The 20,223-nt window shown below is 47.1% G+C and overlaps 1 protein-coding gene across 3 annotated transcripts in view; it reads right to left on the bottom strand.

The window, feature by feature from the left end:
- Positions 1–20,223, bottom strand: part of LOC147732397 (neurotrimin-like) — a 1,175,542-nt gene that overhangs the window by 40,304 nt on the left and 1,115,015 nt on the right. For all 3 annotated transcript variants that reach the window (XM_086956932.1, XM_086956930.1, XM_086956931.1), the window contains 2 exons: positions 10,474–10,594; positions 7,351–7,502 (listed from right to left, as the gene is read on the bottom strand). In XM_086956932.1, the coding sequence (XP_086813058.1) occupies positions 7,351–7,502; positions 10,474–10,594 (273 nt within the window). The remainder of the gene's footprint in view (positions 1–7,350; positions 7,503–10,473; positions 10,595–20,223) is intronic.

The following is a 20,223-nucleotide window of genomic DNA, read 5'->3' as shown; positions in this document are numbered from 1 at the left end:
GCTTTACAGTAGCAACCCCCTCATCATAAAGACACTTACAAAGGACATGTGTCTTCCGCAAATATCTTGGGAGTCCCAGGGTCGCGAAGCGGACAACGTCCGTTCGCTGGCTACTTGAGGGCAAGAGACAAAATGGATGCCGTATCTAAAATGGAACCCGTGGGTGCAGATAGAAACACCCACGTAATAGACGAACGGTTTAGGTTAGCACAGCGAAACTGCGTACACCCACTAAACTCGTCATTTGCGGTTCATAGATACCAGACTCGACTATATTCGTACGAGTCGAATGCACCACTTACAATTGTCACGGAACCTCAGTGGGAAGAGAATAGCCGTTGCTGTAAGGAAAAAAGGCTGAAGCACCCCAATATAACACTAAGGGAGAAAAAGAGGCTGAGAAGAGCCCACAGCTGCATCTCACGTAACTATAAAACACAATATTGGCATGGTGTCCTTGTATAGGAAGAGTCGGGAGGGACATGCCAGAAGTAAATCAGATGATTCAATTGCTTTTTGTAAAAAAAAAAATATATTATGCGTTTATGTCTTCTACTAAATATGTCAATTCCAAGAATTGGATGAGGTGGGTTCACTCATGTAATGTGACATTCTTCATCATAGGCCACCTTGTCCACCAGGATGGATCAACCTTGGGCTCGGACAACCGAGGGAGTTCTTAGATGTTGTTATCTTTTTCTGGATTACATGGGTCCAGATGTTAATTAAAGATACTTCAGTGTAAACCACAAAGTATCCTTTTATTATTGTGGTACCCTGGGTAAAGATAAAAGGATTACCATTAGGGAATAGCGGGGTATGGAGGTGGACACTATGATCCTTGCAAATCCCTGGCTTCACCCCACGTTTCTGCCTTTTCCTAAAAGCCTAAAATGTCTTAGGCATTCATAAGGGTTAATACCTGCCTCCCTAACCCGAACAGTAAGTGAGGGTAAGAAGGTTGTTAGAGTAGTCCTCTCTGTTTTTACTAATGGCCCTCTTACCCTCACCTACCATCTTAACCACCGAGTCAAGCAGTGATATGGGCCTGTAGCAATGGGTACTGTCCTAGTCACCCTTTTTAAAAAACAGTATAATAATTCACCTTCCCCAAGACTCTAGGGGTCCAGCCTCCTTAGTGGCATAAAGAAGAGAGGTCAGGATGGAAACCCAAACCTCCATATCCTGTACTTAAAGATTGGGGGGAATCATATCCGGGCGCAGAGCCTTGCTCTTAGATAACCTTTCTTGTCCTTTCTTGACCTCCTCCGATGAAAATGTTAAGGCAGCGTTACCTTTTAACCTGCCCTTTCCCCCACTAATTGCAGAGGATGGGGAGTTATAAATTTCCTCAAAATATCCCACACAGTTGTCTTCGGTTATATGAGCCTCCAAAGCGTCCCCCGTATCTGCTGCGAAAAAGAGGTTGTTGATGATCATCCAGAATTTGGAGCTGCTCCTCAGTTTGCTGGCCTCTATCAGTCCTGTCCAGGCTCCTCCTTTATTATGTTTTTCCATTTAGTGAGTTCTTGTTTGTACATGCTACAGCTATACCCAACTAAGGTGGGACCAGTAGGTTTGGTCCTCAAACCCCTTTTACAGGGTTCTCAATGCCCGGGAGCAGCCTGAGTCAAACTACCTCGGCAACATACCCTGTTGCCGTGGGCTAGTACCATCAGTAGGTCCGAAATGGTATTGGAGATCTAAGAGAAGGGCTCCAGGATAGGTGGAGGGATGTTCTGTTGGAATATACAAGTTTTGAGCTCGTTCTTACGCTGGGTGTAAAGAGTGTTATGAAAAGAGGCTGACATTTTCTGGCCTCCTACCTCCATCAATGGCTTTATAGGTACATCTCACCCCCACCTTGGAAGAATGAGCCAACAAAGACCCACAGATAGTAGCGCACACCGGGCTATAATCAAATTCCAAAATAAAAGAAAAGAAGGATGCAAAAACAAAGACAACATCAATAAAAGACTCACAACCCCCCCTGTAAAGGTGTGGTTGATCTCCTTTTCCCAGGGGAGCAACTTACACATTGGTGAAACTAGGTCAAGTTTAAAATGGTGTTAAGACTTGTTCTCTGTTGGGTATGTTGCATGTGCATTTCAGCCACGCGGAAGCATCGTAGAGCCTGCACGCCTGCACTCCTTCGTCCCTCGGGTCCCCACATAACATTAAAATCGCCAACTACCATAATATATGCACTTGACACATTCAATCTTTTTAAATTTCTTAAAGGGAGAATAAAACAGCTTGCAAAGTGGGAACCTCCGTAGGTAAAACCTTAAGGCTACAGCAGATCACCAGGGACACAAAAAAGATCAATCCCCCATTGACCTCCCCACCAGAGCGGGATTGCAGGCAGTAAAAAGTCTTGTAACCGTCTGAAAAAAGCGGTCTGTAGTTGCCCATGTCTCCTGGAGACAGATCACATCAAAACCTTTAAAAACGTCATATATTAGGACTGCTATATATGTCACAAACTCTACCAAAAAGCTGATAGCTTTCCACTGTTCTCAGCCCGTCAAACGAAGTTTGCCAAGTAGGCCATGCCACTATTGATAAGGTGCAAGGTTTCAGGACATTTTCTCATCACTGATGGGACAGGAAGGTACTGGTTCAATCCATTTGCATCAGGAAGGGGCTGGAGGAGCTCGTGACTGGTAAGCACAGAGGAAGATCACTTACATAATACGAAAGGTACAGAATGAATCCCAATTCAGAAAATAAACCGTACTTACCTCCCACCTCCTCATCACTTGATATTCACGGAATGATTTAAGAAAAAAAGCCAGTAGCTTAGCTGGAATCAAATCGTTCTTTAGATGCACAGATTATTGCTGTGATCGGATCATCACGTTTTCTTTTTTTTCACCTTCACCTAATCATGCAATTCAGTTCTAATGTGATAAATTGGTGTGTAAATGGTATGCCTGGCTATGCTAATATGCTTTCCAGGGACCAAAACAGAAATCTGTAAAACAAATTATAGGTTACTGAGAACACTGCTGCTTGACTTTAAATCAGGTAATAACCATGGCAGCATGTCACTAATATTCTCAACTGCTTGCGAAGAAATGGTAATACGTTATCGAAACAGTGCTTGGGTACAAAACACCCCCACAATAACGTGTACCAGAATAGTGACCAATGTGGAGAGTCATATCTTTGGATTGATGGAGTTTCATCGTAAGAAGATGCCTGGATAAGTCAAGTGACCAATTAGGGACAGAGACTCACAGGTTTGGGAAACAACAGTATGGAAATCTCTTCGTAGAGGTGGAAGCGATCTCTACTCTATAGTTTGGAAGGGATGTATGTCATTACAACGCATGTTTTACAACGCATGCCATTACGACGCAACTTTTACAACGACTTGCGTTGGGGGGTGGTGGATAGTGAATAGTTTAATTTACTATTCCAACTCCAGTCCCCGTGGATAGTAGGGAAGGTGTTAGATAGTAATTAAACTATTCCCTATCCTAGAGCGCCCTCCAGTGCAATTCGTTGTAATCACTTGCGGTGTAAAAGTTGCGTTGTAATGGTAGTGCGTTGTAAAAGTTGCGTTGTAAAGGATGTTTCCCGTTTGGAAGTCATCTTAAGTCTCACTTCTTGCAATCCATTCTCTTTGTTTCTTTGGAGACTGTTTTTCATTAATTTAATCCCAAACAGTGCAATTCTGTTTATTTTATATGTATTTATTTATTTAGAAAGTTTCATGAAGCGCAAGCAAGACTGAACGTTTTCAGAGTGTTGTACAGAGAGAAACCCTGTCCGTTACAACACAGATAACAACACTTAAGATAAAGTCAAAGGAAAAACGAACTGTGCACTGTCCAATACCATCCTTTGGTGTGCCGAGGACAACTCGCGTACCTATAGCGGTGTTTGTAGTGCGAGAGCTTCCTTTATCCAAATCTTCTAGAGTCTCCGGTGTCGGAAAGGTCAGGTCTGATCCTGAAATGAAGTTCTAATGGAAGGAATCTGTTAAGTAAGAACAATTTTACTTTATTCTTGGAGGCCAAGATTGAGGGGTTTGCATGTGTTTCAGGAGGAAGAGAGTTCCAAATTCTAGGGGCCAACCCAGAGAAAGTGCATTCAGAGGTCTTCTTTTTTTATATTGAAGGTTCGATCAGGAAGGCACTAGCTCTTCTAAGGCAGTGGTTGCCTCCTGATATTGTGAGCTTCTGTGCCAGGTATAAGCGTGTCTTATGGTGTAGATCTTTGTGGGTCGAGCAGGCTATCCTCAGATAATATTATATATATATATATATGAATATTTTAATAATATTATTTATATTACTACATTATTTATGCTTTTATATTATGTATAGTATTCTCTTATTAATAATAGTAATTATATTATACTGTATGTATATTATAATATTTGAATGGCGCTAACCTTTCTAAAATCTGCACAAATGTTTTGCACTTTTCTTTGATGTGTGGGCTAAGCGTTTGAGACTACAATCTAGCTCAGCCTGGTATCTGCACATGGGTAACCTGTCACAGAAGAGATCCTTTAGAGATTGAGGTCTACCTGGAATAGGCCTTATGATGTAAGTGGGCATTTATAGTGTAGGTCTGTAGTGCTTACTGAAAAGGCTGTGTGCTAACTGCATTTTTCATTATCAGTGAAATCTGTGCCACAGCAGTTTGTCATACCTAGGCCTAGGGATAACAACTAGGTATCAATCTTAGGGTAAGCATGTACACCAAGTACAAATCCACTGTGACATTGCGATAACTGCACTCCTTATGGCACTTTAAGAATTATAATATTTCCCTGCCTCGGCTCTAATCATACCTCAGGAATTTGTCTCCTCTAATGGGCCAAGTTCATTACTGCTAACCTGCAGGAGGATCAAAGGCCTCCTCACAAAATAGAGCCATTTAGTAGTTCTTGGCATGGTTCTTGGGAGAAGAAGGGATGTAGAGTTAAGCTCCATGTGCTAATTATCTCCCCAAACTGTACCTGGCCTGGGAAAAGCCGCTGAAAGAAAAGGGGAAGGTCACACCTCTGGAGTTAAACACAGCAGGGCTCCTCTTTAAAGTTTTGATTGGAAGGGGATAGGCAGTTGTTCCATTTGCGTGAGATCTGAGGCTGGAAGTTGGCACGTTCAGATATCCAGGAATGCTGTCCAGAAGCGTTGGGGTAGAGGTGGAGTGACGTGGTACTCCAAGAGTGGGCAGGGATGGCTACCTTCCGGAATTTTTCCACACACACTTATGAGCCCCTGCACTAGGGAGAGACACTTGAGAATACAATGGACCTGGGGCTTAGGAGCCAGAATAATGCCTAGTTGGAAGGAGGAAGACTCCTAAACCTCTTCAAATCTGGACTTTGGGACTCTGCATATATTGAGCTAGGTCCTAGATGTAGGGTGGGGGTAAAGTGCATGCTGCTTAGCTGCAAATGCAGAACTGGCCAAGCACCCGGGGATCCTCATACCCTCTTTTTCTATTTTGAATTTGATATGTTTGTGCTTGATACTCCCTCCTCAAAGCCACATACAGACCCAGGGTCACTATCCCAGGGGTCTGACACATTCAGAATTGCACGGGTAGACCTCTTCTTAGCCCCCCTCTCAGCCCAGGGCCTAAGCAACAGAGAGCCAGGAGGCTCCAGGGGCAGGTCAGAGCCCTGGTAGCAAGGCAGTGTGTCTCCTCCGGCCCTTTCTGCCTGAGTATGGGGGGCAGGGAGTGCCCCACACATATGAAAAAGGGTGGGAGAATGGAGAATCTTGTTCCTGCGTTGGCACAGTTCTGTATCAGCCGATCAAGGAGTTGGCAGGATTGTGAAGGAGTGGTGTCCCTGCACAGCCCAGGGCCCTACATGTGCTCCATGGAGAAGCAGAGGCACCTGGGTCCTGCAAAGCTACCTATCAACAAAAAAATACCTGTGGCAAAGCCGCTAATAAAATATTCTTGGACCTGATCACCTGGTCCTTAGGAGTGCCCCATAAGCCCTTGTCTCCTTGTTGTACCCCATGAAGGACAGGGGTATCACCAATGGATTATAGTGTAATTGTGGGGCTGCAGAAAGTGCATTAGCTTCCAAGAAGATGCCCCCAAAAGTTGCCTTCTATGAGGGGGTTACATTAATGCCCCCAGCTGCTGCTTTATGACTATTTGACCACACCTGAAGTATGTGTACATTGGCTCTGGAGAGCGGGTATTTTATTGGTTGCTTCTAAAGCTGCAGTGGCATCAGTGTAAAGGTAAAAATAAGACTTTGGGACATGTCATTCATCATGCTTTGTTAACAATGTTGATAAATGACAAACTAAATTTGTATCCTACAATAAATGGCACTGAATTTTGGTAATATTCCTCGTGGATTTTAATGGTGGATTATCCTGTGTTTCTTCTTCAGTAATGTGGTGACATCCTGACAAGCCAGTAGGCCTGCCATATTGGTAATGATGCACCCTTGTATGGTGTTGCTGTTTCTACTATAGGTAAGGGGTTGTGCTTATGGGTTCAGGGCTTAATGTGGGTGCGAATTGGTCATCTAGGTATTTCCACCTACCTGGTTAAATATACTTGTAATTAATACATAATAGTTTTAGTGGTAAGAATATAATAAAATACTTTTACTTTTTATAAGAAAAATAATTGACTCAGTAATGATTTCTTGAGTGTTATTGTTGTGTGCCTGTGCGCCTGGGGTACTAGTCCACACCACATGTCCTGAATAGGCCTTGAACTGCCTTGCTTCGCTACTCTGAGAGAGTCAAGTGCTTCAATGAGGCAATTGGTTTCCAGTAAAGAGAAGGTTGTGGACTTACTTTTGAGGGACTCCCATCCTTCGCAACTAATGACCACATTTCTTACACACTACATATGTGCACACTTAGAAAAATAATTTGGAATTGTTTCAATGTAGACCCATGACTGGCTTTGCTGGGAAGGCACTGAGAATGGGGGATGAATAGTAAACCACAGAGCCTGGAAGTCTGCATACTACTAAGAAATGATGGAGGTTTAAGCCTCACATGGTAATGTATAGGTATTAAATATGAATAGGATCATGGCACAAGGAATTGGTTTACACCCAAATATGTCCAATAAATGCATTTGAGAGAATTTCGGAATGTTTCTTGATCAAGTAACAGAGAAGAGGAAGTAGGTCAATGGAGGCATGTGAACTCTCAATTAGAACACCAGCTTTGTTTAATACAACCAACTGTTCAGACAGATACATAACACCAACTTTAAATGTATATAGAAATGTTTCATTTATGTACTTGTTGGTGAGTACTGTTCTGTGTCACAAAAAAGAGCACCAAAGAGTTATATATTTTACATCAGACACACAGCCCCCCCTCTTCTTATCCCACTTACCATAGAGTATTACACTGGCATTAGCATTTCCAAGCTTGTTGACAGCCACACAGGTATAGTTCCCAAAATCCTGCTCTGTAACGTTGAAGAAGGTAAGCCTGGAATGTGTGTCTCGGTTTTCAACTCTCACTCCCTTCTCTGCTTCTGTCAGCCTAAAGAGGGAGAGGAACAGAGCAAAATAAAGAAAGATCTGTGTTTTCTGGGCAATATGTTGGGTTTTCTACTAAAAGTAGCCTGAAGAACTTGGGCTGAAGAGATGAGGAGATACCAATCAAACACACACATACTTGGATGAATATGATATTTCTGTGTGTGAGCTCACCGTATCACAATAACACAATCAATTGCAGTTAATGTGCTTGACAGGATGCCCACCACCATCTTGAAATCTCCATCTCCACTTTGGACCAATCATCCTTCCCTCAGACAAATACCCTCCAGTTGCTATAAGTGGAAGGGCCAAACAAAAAGTGGGGCTCTGTTACTGTACGCTCTGGAATCACTATTCTCTGAGTTTCCTATGTTCTCCCACATCACCATGGAACAACCCACATGAGATACCTTCCTACCAGACACTGCACATATTAAGGTCAAAGGGACACAGTTTTAATAGTCACTTGCCAGTGGTAGCATGCTAAGGAGACGAGGAGTGCCTAATACAGTCTCACACACATTCACTACCAGAAATGGTTATGTTAGGACATTTAGCTCCTTCTTTGAGCCCCACCAGGGCCCACATTACATATGAAGCATATTTTCATTGTTTGCGCCAGGCCGCATAAACAATGTAAATGCGCTCTATTATGAAGAATGTGCTGCCCCCAGGGCAGCTGCAAACTTGTGCTCCACAGGGGGCAGCGCATTAAGGTGAAAAATGGAGGAGCTGATTTCAGGGCCGGACTGGCCATAGTGGGCACTGGGCAATCCCCCGGTGCGCCGCACGGGTGGGGGCCGGTTTTGTGCCTCTGGGGCCGGTTTTGTTACAGGGCCGAAATCGTCCCTGTAACAAAATCGGCCAAAAACCGGCACAGCAAAGAGCTCGGCGGCACCTCCAACAGCCCCCCGAGTGGGGAGGGGGGCCGGCCGAGCACTTTGCCAGGGCCAGTTGTGGTTCCCAGTCCGGCCCTGGCTGCTTTACAGCCGCTCCGTATTTTTACAGTATAGACGGCAACCCGCCTGCACTTTTGAAGGAGATTAGGGATCACCTTGGAATCAGGTGCAGTCAGTGACTGCACCCACCTGCAAGGGGATGTCTGGGGGTCCATGGTACCATCTTTTTTTCTCCCACCAGAGAACTTCTGAGGGCTCCTTTGCTTCTGAGCCCGCGTCTGTAATACTGCGTGAGCACAGAGGCAAAGGGATTTAGCCACTTGCATGGGGCATGCCCTCCTGCAAATTAGGCCATACCCCCTTGTTTTATGTGCACCAAGGCTATTGGTATTATAGATGGGGCAGCACAAGCGTCCGAGGCCCCTTCAGTAATAACAAAGTGCCCCTTGGCATGCAAAGCGGGTTAAAATGCTAATTGCACCCCTGGGGCACTTTATGTAATACAGCCCCAGCTGGTGAGTGGCAAACCTTGTTTGGGCTCACCCTGTGGCCACAAGCATTGCACTAGACTCAGAAAAAGTTTAATGGCTGGGGACAAACTACTGCCACATCACAAAGAAACAAATCATATGTAAATATCAAACAAAGTCCCTTAAAAAGGGAGGGCATGAAACTGGAGCACACAAGGTTCCCAGATACATTTATCCCATTGTTGAAACAGGATACAACCTGATCTTATGAGAAACCAGCCCCTACCAGGCTGAAGAAGCAGAAGATAAAGATGTGTATGAAAACTGAGAGAGAGAGGAAGAGTCAGACATAGGCTTGAATGCTGGGTCTCATCTTGACAATTGCTGGCCTATTCTAAGAAGGGCAAAACTAAGCCAGTTTGCTCATCATCATTACACTTGTATGGGAACAACATAAAAACCATCTAATAGTGAACAGAGGTGCAAACCACCTCTGAGGAAAGTGATTGATGAAGGCACCTTGGCATACTCAAAAGTGTGTTCAATTAGATTGTATTTCATCTAGTTTATTCATATTTCATTGACTTATTCATAGTCCCCTTGTATGTAAAGAAGGAGCAAAGCAATTTACTTGGAAAAACATTACAGAAAAGATAGAATTATAAATTATATGTCAATTAAACAGAAACAATAAATTGGAAAATGAGGTTCACAACCTTTATGGAATAAGTTGACAAAATATGTTTTACTCAGATAGGAATTGTGCGTGTGAATAACCAATTTCACATAAGATAGCCTCTAGCTGCACTTGGCAAGCACATCCCGAAGACTTGAAAAATGTCACGTTTCCATATATAAAAACCCATACTCTGAAGGCTCTACAAATTGACGGGTCCCCTCACCTAAAGGAAAGGTGTAAAGGCGTAAGGTTGATAACGTGTCTGAATATAGATGAGCTCAAATGATCGTAAAATTGAAAAGTTACCAAAGAAAACTATTTTTTCTCAATATATTAAGCTCATTCCATTCTAGGCTCAAGCACAGTCAACATAAGAAATAATGAAATTAGTAGGGTGAGGAAAGAGAAAGAAATGTTTGGAAACACTCTACCCTTCTCACATCTCTATTCTTCATGCCATGTACAAGCACAGCCACATGTTTGCTGCAACATGTTTGTGGGGCACATTTGAGCCTCACACTTGGGGTCAAAATACTTTCCCCATAGACCACCTTTACAAAACGTGCTCTACAAATCATGAACATCAAACTGAGTAGCTACTTACCTGACTTCCCAGAAACCGGTTTGGGATCTTGTCCCAGGAAGGAGTGCTATAAAAATGCTCCAGTACAATACAATACAGTAATGTGCATGCATCTCTTCGGGTGGAAAATACTGGATGAAGTGGTTTTCAATCTACCCTGACTCCCTGGCCTCAAGATCCTGAAGAACATGGCAACTTGATCAATATGCAAAATCGTCAGTTGCAACATATGCATGAGCATCCACTAATGCACTTTCTACAGAAAGTCGCTGGATTCAAGTTCAGTCCAACTACCCGGATTCTCACATTAGCATCTCCCACTTGTAGAGGTCTGTATTTACCTTTTGTCTTCTTTGTACCAGGAGAAGTTGGCATGAGGAACTGCTGATGCCTCACACTGAAGAATCCCCTTCTGCCCCAGAGGGACACCAGTGTTCCTGGCTACTGAGATGTACGGTGGATCTATGGAAAACAAGGACATATGTTAGCAACTTTAATCATCAGTAAAGAATACCACATTCTAATTTGCAGTGACCGATCGGTGTAAAAATTGGATTTTCTCCAACTGGCCAGTACTAAAATACAAGTTGTACACCTTCTGGTGGTTGCACATATCATTTGTGCACCCGATAGTGAGTGCAAATATTATTTTGTACTAGTCAGCCATGGCGAACGCCAGTGGAAAGTTTATAAAATCTGACCCCTGACATGTGGTCGAGCTGGTCATTATTGAGTATTCTGAAAAAACCCCACAAAAGTCCGCAAGGCCAGAAGGCGAGAACTAGGAACATTTGAAAACATTTTTAAGCACACGTTATTACACTTACGATTCTTTCAAATCATCACTGTTGAAGGATGTTTAGAAGACAAAAGCAATGTTGCAGTATAATGAAAACCCATTATACTGATATGAATAATGTAGGAAAACATCTGGGAAAATATCGCTCTAATGAAGAGATGTGAAATAATGGAAAACAGACACACAGAGAAACTGGATATATACGATTATCATAAATTGCAATTTGACAGAAGGTTCTTGCGAATAAAGGTAAGGGGCAAACAAAGAGTGCTACTTACAAATTAAGGACAAGCGTCGAACGAGTGGCAATGGTATAATAATCAACCCTTCAGCCATGAACAGACATGTTTGTTATGTCATTTTCCATGGACAGAAAGTGTTGTAACATTAGAGACATGTCTGCAAGGCACATGAATATGACAGATAATGAATGTATACTTTTATCAACCTCAAGAGCATAAAAACGATTGAAACAGCTGAACACCAAGGGTTAGTGAAAAGATGCTGGGAGAGAAAAGAAAAGAAAGGCAAGTAGCTAATAATTAACTTGGTATAAAGTCTATTGACATCTAATCAAATTTGGGCAGCAAGTAGCGCGGAGTGTGCAAATGCATGGGTGTGTAATTAGCACCCATTATGATACGAGTTGGGCACCGTCGAATGGAAAATAACAGGCTGATAGGTTATATTGTTACATATTCAGAGGGGCCTAAAAAGCACATGTATACCATTTGCTTCTGTGGTTTGTGACAGGATTCAAATACCACAGACTGCGGTAGCAAATACACACTATTTGTGCTTAAACAGTAATATTGTTTTGGGCACAAAAAAAGCCAGCCAATCAGAGATGGTAAAGAGGCTGTGCTTCAGGCGAGGGACAAACACAAGATGGGAAAGGTAGTATAAAGTAGAAAGAAGCAAGCAAATGAGGGTGACAATAAAACCAACCAAATGCTAAGCAATTGGCGGGCTGCAAGGCCCTGTAAGTTCTTGGTAAATCCACAATAGGTCTTTTGCAACCAGACAGCTGTCTGGAATGCTCAACCTAAAAATATCCTGGTTACACAGAAACAGGCGCAAGTACCAAAGGTGCAAGTTTACTGATATTCTGGTAGTTGTTCCTTTATCCTTCCTATTAAAAGCAGTACAATGGTTGCAGGCTGTGGCACACGGGTTCCACTCATTTAGTCCATCAGGATTTTTTGCCCAGTTTTGAATGTTTACTGTGGGTGAACCTCACTACTGAGTCTCACTCACGATAACTGGATGGAGTATGTTTATCACCAGTGTGTGCTTTTTAAGATAATGCAGCTATTGCACAGTTAGGATAAGGGGCACTGTGATTGTTGCACATGAACACATATGCACACCCATGTGTGCAAGTTAGCAGGCTGCACATGAGAGACTACCTCCGGGGGAAGCGACCCTTGACCCTGTTCTCTCCCTCCCCGATCCCGGCTCCTGCTGCTGCGCCCCTTGCAGCCCGCGCCCACTGGTCCATTCCCCCCACCCAGCTGCTCTTAAACTCCCACCTCCCCATCTTATGGCGGCCGCTGCGCGGCAGTGAGAGCGACCCTCGACCCTGTTCCAGGCAGGTCGCTCCCCACGCCGCGCAGCTCCACCTGACTGCGCCGGTGCCCCTGTGACCAGCTGCTGCTTCTGAGGGTGTTCGAGGCCCGCCTCCACCCGTAGGCTACCACCTGAGCCTCATCCCTGGTGGCCAGTGGTAGGTCTTAGGTTTGCTTTGTGCCTGCTCGCATTTTGCTTGTGACCATTTTTTTTGTGATTGCTTTGTGACTGTATTTGCTATATGCTTACTCGTTCCCTGCATTTGCCTGTGCTTGTTTCCTTTATCTGTGCCCGTTCCCTCGCCGATCCCGCCTCCCACCGCTGCGTCCCCTGTGGCCCCGCACCCCCCGCCCCCACTGGTCCACTCTCCCCACCCAGCTGCTCCTCTCTCCCACCTTCCCTTCTTATGGCGGCCGCTGCACGGCAGTGAGAGCGACCCTTGACCCTGTTCCAGGCAGGTCGCTCCCCACACCACGCAGCTCCACCTGACTGCGCCCGTGCTCCTGTGACCAGCTGCTGCTTCTGAGGGTGTTCGAGGCCCGCCTCCACTCGCAGGCTACCACCTGCGCCTCATCCCTGGTGGCAGGTGGTAGGCCTTAGGTTTGCTTTGTGCCTGCTCGCATTTTGCTTTTGACCGTTGTTTTTGTGATTGCTTTGTGACTGTATTTGCTTTGAGCTACTCGTTCCCTGCCTTTGCCTGTGCTTGTTTCCTTCCTCTGTGCCCGTTCCCTCGCCAACCCGCCTCCCGCTGCTGCGTCCCACCCCCCTGCCCAAACTGGTCCACTCCCCCAACCCAGCTGCTCCTCCCTCCCACATTCCCTTCTTAAGGCGTCCGCTGCGCGGCAGTGAGAGCGACCCTTGACCCTGTTCCAGGCAGGTCGCACACCACACTGCGCAGCTCCACCTGACTGCGCCCGTGCTCCTGTGACCAGCTGCTGCTTCTGAGGGTGTTTGAGACCCGCCTTCACTCGCAGGCTACCACCTGCACCTCATCCCTGGTGGCCAGTGGTAGGCCTTAGGTTTGCTTTGTGCCCGCTCGCATTTTGCTTGTGACCGTTTTTTTTGTGATTGCTTTGTGACTGTATTTGATTTGTGCTACTCGTTCCCTGCCTTGGCCTGTGCTTGTTTCCTTTCTCTGTGCCCGTTCCCTCGCCGATCCTGCCTCCCGCCGCTGCGTCCCCTGTGGCCCCGCCCCCCCCACCCCCACTGGTCCACTCCTCCCACCCAGCTGCTCCTCTCTCCCACCTCCCCTTCTCATGGCGGCCGCTGCACAGCAGTGAGAGCGACCCTTGACCATGTTCCAGGCAGGTCGCTCCCCACGCCGCGCAGCTCTACCTGACTGCGCCCGTGCTCCTGTGACCATCTGCTGCTTCTGAGGGTGTTTGAGGCCCGCCTCCATTCGCAGGCTACCACCTGCGCCTCATCCCTGGTAGCCAGTGGTAGGCCTTAGGTTTGCTTTGGGCCAGCTCGCATTTTGCTTGTGACCGTTGTTTTTGTGATTGCTTTGTGACTGTATTTGCTTTGTGCTACTCGTTCCCTGCCTCTGCCTGTGCTTGTTTCCTTCCTCAGTGCCCATTCCCTCGCCAATCCCGCCTCCCGTCGCTGCGTCCCCCGTGGCCCCGCCCCCCCCCACCCCCACTGGTCCACTCCTCCCACCCAGCTGCTCCGCCCTCCCACCTCCCCTTCTTATGGCGGCCGCTGCGTGGCAGCTCGCAGAGGGCGCACCGCTGGCGCGCCGAAGGCACGCCTAAGGCAAGCCCGTCTGCGCCCATCTGCGCCCGTCCGCACCTGGGCCGCGCCCAGTGCCAGAACGCCTGGACCCCGGAGACACCTCTGCACCCGACTGCACTACGACAACAGCACCCTCCACGCACTCAACCCCGGACGAGAACACACCTGCTACCAGGCCACGCCAAAGCGCACCCATGGACCCTTCACCTGCCGAAATGCAGCTTCACCAGCTTCCAGCCCGCAAAACCATTGAGCAAAGATCCCAACCACCTCCAATGCACACTCCTCAACACACACTCCGATCGCAAACACGCCATCGAACTCTGGGACCTCCTTGACTCAACCGCCCCCGACGTTGCCTTCCTGACGGAGACCTGGCTGAACACCACCTCAGCACCAGACATCGCCATAGCCATCCCACAAGGTTACAAGATCTCCCGTAAAGACCACATCAACGGAGTGGGAGGAGGAATCGCCATTGTCCACAAGAACACCATTAGAGTCTCGACCAACACCGACGACACCCTCAAAACCGCCGAGCACCTGCACTTCCAGATCCACACCGTCCCCCAACACTACCCTCAGAGGAACCCTTGTCTACAGACCACCCGGACCCCGACCACAGTTCAGCGACTCCATCGCCGACCTCATCAGCACCCGACCCACGCCCTCGCCTCCACCGACTACATCCTCCGCGGGGACCTGAACTTCCACCTCGAGAACAACAACGATGCCAACACCACCGCCCTGATCGACCACCTCACCAACCTCGGACTCAGACAGCTCATGACAAAACCCACCCACGCCGCTGGACACACGCTTGATCCCATCTTCTACGCAAGTCCCCACGTCTCCTTCAACCACACCACCGAACCCCACTGGACTGACCACAGTTGCAGCCACTTCACCTTCAGGAAACCCACCACGCACCACCGCATCCAACAGATGCCACGCCGCTGCTGGGGCAAGGTCACCGAAGACCAACTGACCACCACCCTCGCCCTGAGACCACCCTCCGACCCCACCGACCCCGACACCGCCGCCCTCAACCTCAAACAGTGGATCAACGACTGCGCCGACACCCTCGCCCCACTCAGAATCCCCGCCGCCAACCACTCCAGAAAGAAAGCTACATGGTTCACCGAACACCTCCAGGCCTCCAAGCGCACCTGTCGGAAACTGGAGAAGAACTGGCTCCGCGAACAAACACCAGACAGCTACACAGCCCACAAGAACGTCACCCGCAGACACCACTAACTCATCAGGACCACCAAGAGGACCAGTTTCAAGGACCGCCTGGACAACAATGCACACAACAGCAAAGAGCTCTTCAGCATCGTGAAAGAACTCTCCAACCCCAGCTCCAACACTAACGACATTCCCCCTTCTCAAGACCTGTTCGACTCGCTGGCCACGTTCTTCGACCGTAAGATCGCCAACATCGCCAACAGCTTCAAGGCCATGACCCCCACGTCCACCGCCAAGCCCACCACCCCAGAGACCACCATCCACACCAGCCGCCTGATCACCTGGTCCAACATCAGCGACGAAGACACCATCAAGACCATGAACTCCATCCACTCCGGATCCCCGTATGACCCATGCCCGCACCACGTTTTCAACAAAGCCAGCACAGCTATCGCCCCCCATCTCTGAAAAGCGATCAAGATCTCCTTTGAGACAGCAACCTTCCCGGAGAGCTGGAAGCAGGACGAGATCAACGCCTTACTGAAGAAACCCAAGGCAGACCCTAAGGACCTCAAGAATTTCCTGCCCATCTCCCTGCTCCCGTTCCCAGCAGAAGTCACAGAGAAAATCGTCAACAGGCAACTAACCCGATACCTCGAAGACAACAACATCCTGGACCCATCCCAGTCCGGCTTCCGCAGAAACCACAGCACTGAAACCGGCCTCATCGCCGCCACCGGCGACATCAGGACCCTGATGGACAAAGGAGAAACAGCTGCCCTCATCCTTCTGGACCTTTTAGCCGCCTTCGACACAGTCTGCCACTGCACCCTAACAGCACGCCTCCACGACACCGAAATCCAAGAGAAGCTGGACCACATCCTTCCTCTCCGGCAGAACCCAGAGCGTCCGCCCCTCACCCTTCTGCTCCAAGACCACCGAGATCATCTGCGGCGTACCACAAGGATCCTCCCTCAGCCCGACACTGTTCAATATCTACATGGCGCCACTCGCCCACGTCGGCCGATAGCACAACCTCAACATCATCTCCTACGCCGACGACACCCAGCTGATCCTCTCCCTCACCAAAAACCCTCTCACCGCCAAAGCCAACCTCCACATGTGAATGAAGGCCGTCGCCGACTGGATGAAGGACAGCAGGCTGAAGCTGAATTCTGTCAAGACGGAGGTCCTCATCCTCGGCTCCACCCCCTCAGCCTGGGACGACTCCTGGTGGCCTACCTCGCTGGGAACAGCCCCAGCGCCCACCCACCACGCACACAACCTGGGGTCATCCTCAACACCACCCTCTCCATGATCAAGCAGGTCAACACCGTCTCCGCATCCTGCTTCAACACCCTTTGTATGCTCCGCAGAATCTTCAAGTGGATCCCCTCCGAAATGAGAAACAACGTCACCAGCAGGCTGGACTACGGAAACGCCTGATTGATTGATTGATTGAAGCATGGTAGCTGCACAATATGAGAAATTAGGTTATTGGTTGACTGGGGTGTGAACCCTAGTCAAGCAGTGAACGCAATCCTTATCAGGGTAAGGCATGAGAAAACCCCAAATTAACCTGTGCTCAACCCCTGGTAGCTTGGCACAGAGCAGTCAGGCTTAACTTAGAGACAATGTGTAAAGTATTTTTGCACTACAGTCAAACAAGGAAAACATCACACAAAAAGATCCCACACCTGACATATAGAGATTAATTTAATAAATACAATAAGAACAAAATTACAAAAATCTCATCAGTAGAACCAGAGGTATTACATTTTAAAGATTTAAGTAAAAATAGAGCCAAAAAGCAGAAAGCGCAAACTGATCATGCAGAAACAGGACAAAGTCACAAGTTTAGGCTGACCGCAATGGAGGGCAGGCCGGCAACAGGGACCCAGTTAGACCCGCTGAACAAAGCACCTTAAATCTTGGTTTGCAAAGTGCTGCGAGGCTCCTCCTTGAAGATGCGTTGTACTGCCAATGCGTTGGATCCGGGATGAAGCAAGGCTGTGATGCGAGGGTGTGCATTGTCGTCGAGGATCCCGTCAACGGGGTTTGCAATGTGAAGTCCAGCATTGAGGATTAGGTGTGCAGTCAGGGTGATGCGTGGGTCTCAAAGAGCTGCGTGTTGTGGAATCTGGCATCATCGCCGAAGCTGCTGTCAACAAGGGATGTGAGGGCCTGTGCCAAAGATAAGTCACACGGTGGTGGTTCCGAAGGTGTTGTGTTTTGCAATAGTGATGCGAGTCATAGCGATTGGTCAATTCCATGCAGCACAGAGATGGTCAGTTCTGCATAGGGTTGTGGCGCGCAGCATAGGAGTTGAGTCAGTTCCGCTGTGTCCACAGAGGTTGGCAGAGCACTTTAAGCCGATGTCCAAAGGTCCAGGACTGGGGTGGCACCACTTGGCAGGCTAGACACAGATGGCAGTAGCCAGGTGCAGATGCAATACTGTTTCAAGCCTGTTATGTCCCTGAGGGTTCAGATTAGGAGGCGAGCGAACTAGTCCTTGGAGTCACTCTGGGGTCAAGAGGTCCTGGTCCAGTCCTTTTCACCAGGCAAGTGGGCAGCACGCAGCAGGTCAGCACAGCAGGGCAGCAGTACCTTCAGAGCAGCAGCAGAAGAGCAGAGTGGCAGTTCTTGTAGCAGCGTAGCAGTCCTTCTTTCTGGCAAAGTATCCACAGGTCTAGAAGTGCACTTAAGAGCTGGTGTCTGAAGTCTGGTAATGGGGGTGAAGCCTCTAGAGGTTTCCCTTTGAAGTCCCCAGGCATTTTTCCTGTACTGGCACCAGACTAACTACAAGGGGTATGCAGCCCCTTGTGTGGAGGGAGGATAGAGCCTATTCTGGTTTTAAGTGTAGATGTGCTCAGCTCCTCCCTCCATTCATGCCAGTGATGGAACTTCCAGGTACGTAGACCTAAGCTCCCTATTGTCTGGCTGTCTAGGAGGAATACACAAAGCTCAACTGTCAGCTGCACTAATTCACGTGACCAGAGTCAGGCTACAGGCACTACCTGGCTCAGGCAGGAAAATGCCAACTTTCTAAAAGTCGAACATCATCAGTTAATATTTTAAATTGGGATTCCAAAGATACCAAACATTTGGAAATTGTACATATAAAATGGAATAACGAAACTCCAATGTTATCATATGGGAGAGAGTGGCCTTGCAGTAGTACGAAGCGAATTTAAGAGTTTTTTACTACCAGAATATGTAACGCTTAAAAGTACATGTCCTACATTTTAAATACTTTGCACCCTGTCCTCTGAGCTGTCCAGGGTCTTCCCTAGGGGGTGACTTTTTTATGTATTCAAAAGGAAGGTAATTCCATGTAGTCAAATTCCATGAGTTCTGTGTAACCCTACTATTAAGTCACTTCTAAATAGGCCTTATTACCCACAAAGGCATGATGCATGGTCATTAAAGGTAGGGCATGTAAAAGTTAATGTTGAACATGTCCTTACAGTGAAATAGCCCAAAAGCTATTTCCACTGTAGCAAGGGTGGTTACTTTCATATGGCTACTCTGGGATACATTTTTTTCATTTTATATATGCTAAATGTGGATTGGTAGCATCTAGAGATATAATTTAAGAACTTATTTTTATAGTTATTCAAAATCCAATTTAATGTCAAAGTAAAATTTTGTCTTTCTGTGGAGCAAATGGCACTTCTAAATAGTTAACATTTTTCTGCCTAAAGCTTGTAAGCAGTGAACTGTCACATGGCAGCTGGATGACTCGCCTGTGGTGAGATGTGAATTGGTCCCAGATAGAGGACAAAGGGCTTGGGTGTAGACAGCTGCTGGCCTTCACTTGACAAGCTGGCCTCAGGCTGTGCCTAATGATTAGTAATACTTTAAAGGGACATTCCCTATCACACAGAAATGAACCTGACACCTGGTCTGCTCTCTTCCTTTGTTTCTCTAGCCAATCTGGCTCCAAAACTAGTGGGAGGGTGAGTTAGCCCAGAGCTGGTATGGAATGACCACAAGGGAGGGTTTGCCCACTATCATAGTCATAAGAAGCAAAAAAAGAGAGAGAGAGAGAGACAGGTCCGCGGGCAGCACTGGCGAATGGAGCATTGAGAAGTGCTTTACATGGAGCTCTTGATGAAGTCTATAGAAGACTGAGAAGAGGAGGATAAAGAAAACAGAAGCACGAGGTCATAAAACATGGAGAAGGATATGAGAGGGAGAAAATGGAAGACATGAAATACATGTGAAAGTGAAAGGGGGAGAAACAAGATACAGAAAACAGGGACAGTAAAGGGGGAAGGCTGGAATATCAATAGGCTAGATGATTGGTCTGAAGGGGAGAGAGCAAAGATTGAAAGAAAAAAGTAAAGGGCTAAGGAGAGTAAGGAGAAGGAAAGGACAAGTAAAAAAGAGAGGAAGGAGCTAAAGATGGCTGAAAAAAGAGGCAGAGTGTGGATGTAGATAGGGAGGATGGAAAGTGACCGCTTGGAAGGAGATGCGAGGAAAGAGGGACAGAGGAAGGAAAGAAAAACAAATCACATATAATGAGGAATTTAAAGGCATTTAAGAAAAGACTCAACTATCATTATTGAAGCAGCAGTAGTGGCAATTGTGTCCAAGGTTGTGAGTGGCCCACTGCATCCAAAATATGTCTTCTAATTAAAACCAAGGAGTAAAATGGCCAATCCTCTTTGCTTGAATAAGGGTCAATGACACCCTAGCTAGGCTATTGCAGGAAGAGGGTCCTGAGTCTCAGGATCATCATCGAGGACACTCAAATTTGCATTACTGATTTGGCAGGATATGGGGAACTACAACTTTATTA

This window comes from Lissotriton vulgaris, chromosome 2_1, assembly GCF_964263255.1.
Source record: "Lissotriton vulgaris chromosome 2_1, aLisVul1.2, whole genome shotgun sequence".
In the NCBI taxonomy this organism is placed as follows: Eukaryota; Metazoa; Chordata; class Amphibia; order Caudata; family Salamandridae; genus Lissotriton; species Lissotriton vulgaris.
The sequence above is the reverse complement of the archived record's forward strand: the minus strand, read 5'-3'. Positions and strand labels throughout refer to the sequence as shown.